The sequence below is a fragment of the Chenopodium quinoa genome, unplaced genomic scaffold (assembly GCF_001683475.1).
Source record: "Chenopodium quinoa cultivar QQ74 unplaced genomic scaffold, ASM168347v1, whole genome shotgun sequence".
Classification (NCBI taxonomy): Eukaryota; Viridiplantae; Streptophyta; class Magnoliopsida; order Caryophyllales; family Amaranthaceae; genus Chenopodium; species Chenopodium quinoa.
This window is the reverse complement of record NW_018744501.1, coordinates 528354-531947: the sequence shown is the minus strand read 5'-3', so window position 1 is coordinate 531947 and position 3594 is coordinate 528354. Positions and strand designations below refer to the sequence as shown.

The following is a 3594-nucleotide window of genomic DNA, read 5'->3' as shown; positions in this document are numbered from 1 at the left end:
TTCACAATATACTGATACACTCGCTTCGAAGTAGCTTAACACAAGACTATAGTGATAGACCCCCATTCCTCGTGGTTCGACTTGGACTTGCCCCTATACTAGGAGTAGGTTTGATTAAAAATTTAGTTGACATAGGTGAGCTAGTTTAACGACCTAGTTTCTACCCTTGTCAAAATCTCTTTTGGAAACACATCTAAAAATTCATTCACTACTTCAATATCCTCAGGTTTAGATGGTTCCTCATACTCCAAGTTTCTCGCACTATAGAAATTAATTGGATTCTCTTTCTTCATATACTTTGCCAACTTCATCACATAAATGATCTTAGTGTGCCTGGGTTTTCCATGCCTCTAATGGGTTACGAGCTCTCCCCGAGCCGTTTTCAAGCGGATTTTTTGTGACTAACATCGAATCTCAGCATTAAAGCGACATAACCAATCCATCCCCAGAATTATATCAAGGTCTCCTAGTTCAAATTCAATCAGGTTGGACATAAATTCCTTCCCCTTAATCTTTATAGGAACATCCTTATAGATCCTAGTACAATGGACTACACCCCCGATTAGAAGTTCTATAGGAATATCTATGTCATCTACAGTTTTTGGACAATGCAACAATTTTGGGATTATAGCCTTAGAAATGAATGAATATGTTGCACCAGAATCAAATAAAACTTTAACAAGAACCGAGTCTGTAGATAATGTACCAGAAATGACATCTCTCGCTGCTTCAGCCTCACGCAAACCTATCACATTAAACTTCCCTGGTGTTCCACCCTTGACTTGTGTGTTCCCACCATTGGTATTCTTATTCCTACTCTGAAACTGCGCCCCCTTGTTCACTTGATTCCCATTGCTACCTTGACCTCCTTTCTTCTGGTTCTAGTTCTGTCCATTACCCTTAAACTGATTGTTTCCTTGACCCCCTTTATTCTTAGAGAAACAGTCGTATGCCTTGTGTCCTTGCTTGTTACACAGGTTAAAAGTGACTAAGTTACCCTCATAGTCTGTTCCCGGGTGATTGTTAGAACATCTCTTGCAATAATATATCCTTTGATTACGATCTCCAGATTGGTTCCTATTTCCCCTAGGAAAGTTGTGCCCACCTTGGTTGTTCCTATTGTTCTGGAATTTATTACCTTGGTGGTGATTAAACTTTTGCTTCTTAAAGTTATTCTGGTTCCTAGATGGTACAGAACTAGTCATAGGCTCCTTTCTTTTCTCCCTAGCTTCCAAATCAGCCTTTTCCTTCAACTCCAACGCATGTAAATGCACTGCCCTACCATATAACTCATCAAAGCTATCAAACACTTTCCCTGACAACTTGCCTTGGAGAGAAAGAGGCAATCCCCTCTCAAACCTTCTAGATTTCTGCCTATCAGTAGTCACGGTATCTTCAGCAAACCTTGACAGCTCGATGAACTTAGTGTAATACTCTGTCACTGACATACTCCCTATCTTAAGTTCCAGGAATTCATCAGCTTTCTGCTTTTACAAGAACATTGGGTAGAACTTATCCCTTACTCTCTCCTTGAACACATTCCATCCAAATTTAGGTTATGCTCTCACAGTTTTCTCATTTTGCTACCACCACAAATCTGCTTCACCCCTTAAGTAGTAAGCTACACTTCTCACTTTGGACTCATTAGGACATACTACTGCCACAAACAACTTATCAAACTCTCTTAGCCAGTTTTCAAGGATAGTTGGGTCAGGTTCTCCCTGGTATGTAGGAGGTTTGCTTTGGGATATCTTCTTAAACAACTCACCAGCAGGGTTTGTATTGTTATTGTTATTCCTTTCATCTAACTGTTGAGCTACAGTAGCTAGTTGCCTTACTACTTCATTTAGATCAATGTTATTGTTGTTTCTCCCTACCATCCTACTAATAATTCAAAACATTTGATTGGTTTTCACGCAACCATTTCACTTAAATAAGCACATCACGAAAACATTTTGAGTCATTTTCCTTGGTACCATTAACATAAATAAAAGTAAGAAATGGCACTTGATAGGCTTGGTTGATGATTGAAATGAATAAGAAAAGAATAAATGGTATTTTATTGCAATAATGAAAAGAAATGTTTGGAATATCCCAAATGTAGCTTTACTACTTATTACTCATATGCTATACTTTATTAAACTGCAACTATAAATAAAGAATGAAATAAATGCTCAAAACTCTAAGGGAAAGTTAGTATAAAATCTTCAAATGTTGACATTGTCAATCTTGTCTTTTATCTCCTTGTACTTCTTTGGATTATACTCAGGATCACTCCCATCATCACCATCATTGCCATCATCATCATCTTCTTCGGGATCCATTTCTTCATTAGGGTCTTCGTAAGACTCGTCAGATTCTATACTAATAATTACTGGAGGGCTTGGAGGATTCGTAAGACTCGTCAGATTCTATACTAATAATTTTTGGAGGGCTTGGAGGATTTGGATTAGGAACTACTCTGCATGAGGTGTCTCTTGACTCATTATCTTGCTCCATTGGCTCCCCTTGACTCTCATAAGTTTTCTCAGGTTATGACTTATACATAGAATCATAGTTTTCTGAAGAATAATAAAGTGCATTTTGTTGTGGAGCTTGTGAAGCATTTTGTTGAGGAACTTGATGATTATCAAAGTTATGGTAAGGTGGAGGATAAGCAGCGTATTGAGGGTTAAGATAGATAAATTCTTTGTGAGAAATATAACGGTATAAGTATCTCCAATCTGCTCCCCACTGACCATTAGAGTCTTTATATTTGGTACAATAGCAACACCATTAGGCAAATGAAAATTACGAAAGAGACTCTTAATAGCTTCATAGGGAGGGTAAGTATGTAAGCAATGAACAATCATGGTAGAGACATAGTCAAGTTGGTCAAGATGACGCTATCCAAACACATCAGATCTATAAGAACAGTAAAAACGTATCCTGCGAATATAATCCCAAACATGCTCATAGTCTTTCTTTGCTAAAGTGCCCATGTCAGTGAATCTACTAGGTAATTCAAACATCCTGCAAGGTATTTTGGGTCATGACTCAATAAAGAAAATTCTTTTTCAAACTCAAGTATACAGTTTCTTACAAAAATTTAAGTTTGATGTTCAATCATTTAATTTTGTATTAATTCACAAAAACATGCTTTCACTTAAATACATATCATTATACAACATGCTTAAACACCTTGCATAAATAAAATATACACATAGGAAGACACACAATTCTAGCCTATATGCCCTTTCTTTCCTACCCAATCTCACCACATGATTCCAAATGCAATTAACACATAATTACATACCTTAATTCCTTCGCATACCTGCACACATAATTTTTAAAATCGACCTTTGTTTTCGAAAATTAGTTGCCCGAAATAAAAAAAAAAGTCGGACCCCTCAAAACCTATGAAGAACATGTTTTGCGCACGAAAATCGAAGAATTCTTTTAATCCACTAGATTTAACGGGTTCCTTACGGTAGGTGGTAAAAAACAATTTTTAGAATTTTTTTGGTGGTAAAATAAAAGTTTTAGAAGTTTTGGTTGTAAAAAACAATTTTTTGATTTTTTTGATTTTTTTTATTTTTGATTTTTATTTTTTTG

General features: G+C 36.3%; 1 protein-coding gene across 1 annotated transcript; it reads right to left on the bottom strand.

The window, feature by feature from the left end:
• Nucleotides 1–401: 401 nt before the first annotated feature.
• LOC110697898 (glycosyltransferase-like protein gnt15) lies at nucleotides 402–1880 on the bottom strand. The gene is made up of 3 exons (XM_021875302.1): nucleotides 1635–1880; nucleotides 954–1484; nucleotides 402–881 (listed from the first exon to the last, which is right to left on the bottom strand). The coding sequence occupies exons 1-3, from the start codon at nucleotides 1878–1880 to the stop codon at nucleotides 402–404; spliced, it is 1257 nt and encodes a 418-aa protein (XP_021730994.1).
• Between the last annotated feature and the right edge of the window lie 1714 nt (nucleotides 1881–3594).

Bases quoted from the DNA above. Each gene is read 5' to 3' on its own strand.
- LOC110697898 (XM_021875302.1), bottom strand. From the start codon at position 1,880: ATGGTAGGGAGAAACAACAATAACATTGATCTAAATGAAGTAGTAAGG. The intron at 1,485-1,634 runs GTGAGAAGTGTA...TTGTAAAAGCAG, and splicing joins TATGTCCTAATGAGTCCAAA to AAAGCTGATGAATTCCTGGA. The intron at 882-953 runs GCATACGACTGT...GGACAGAACTAG, and splicing joins GTAACAAGCAAGGACACAAG to AACCAGAAGAAAGGAGGTCA.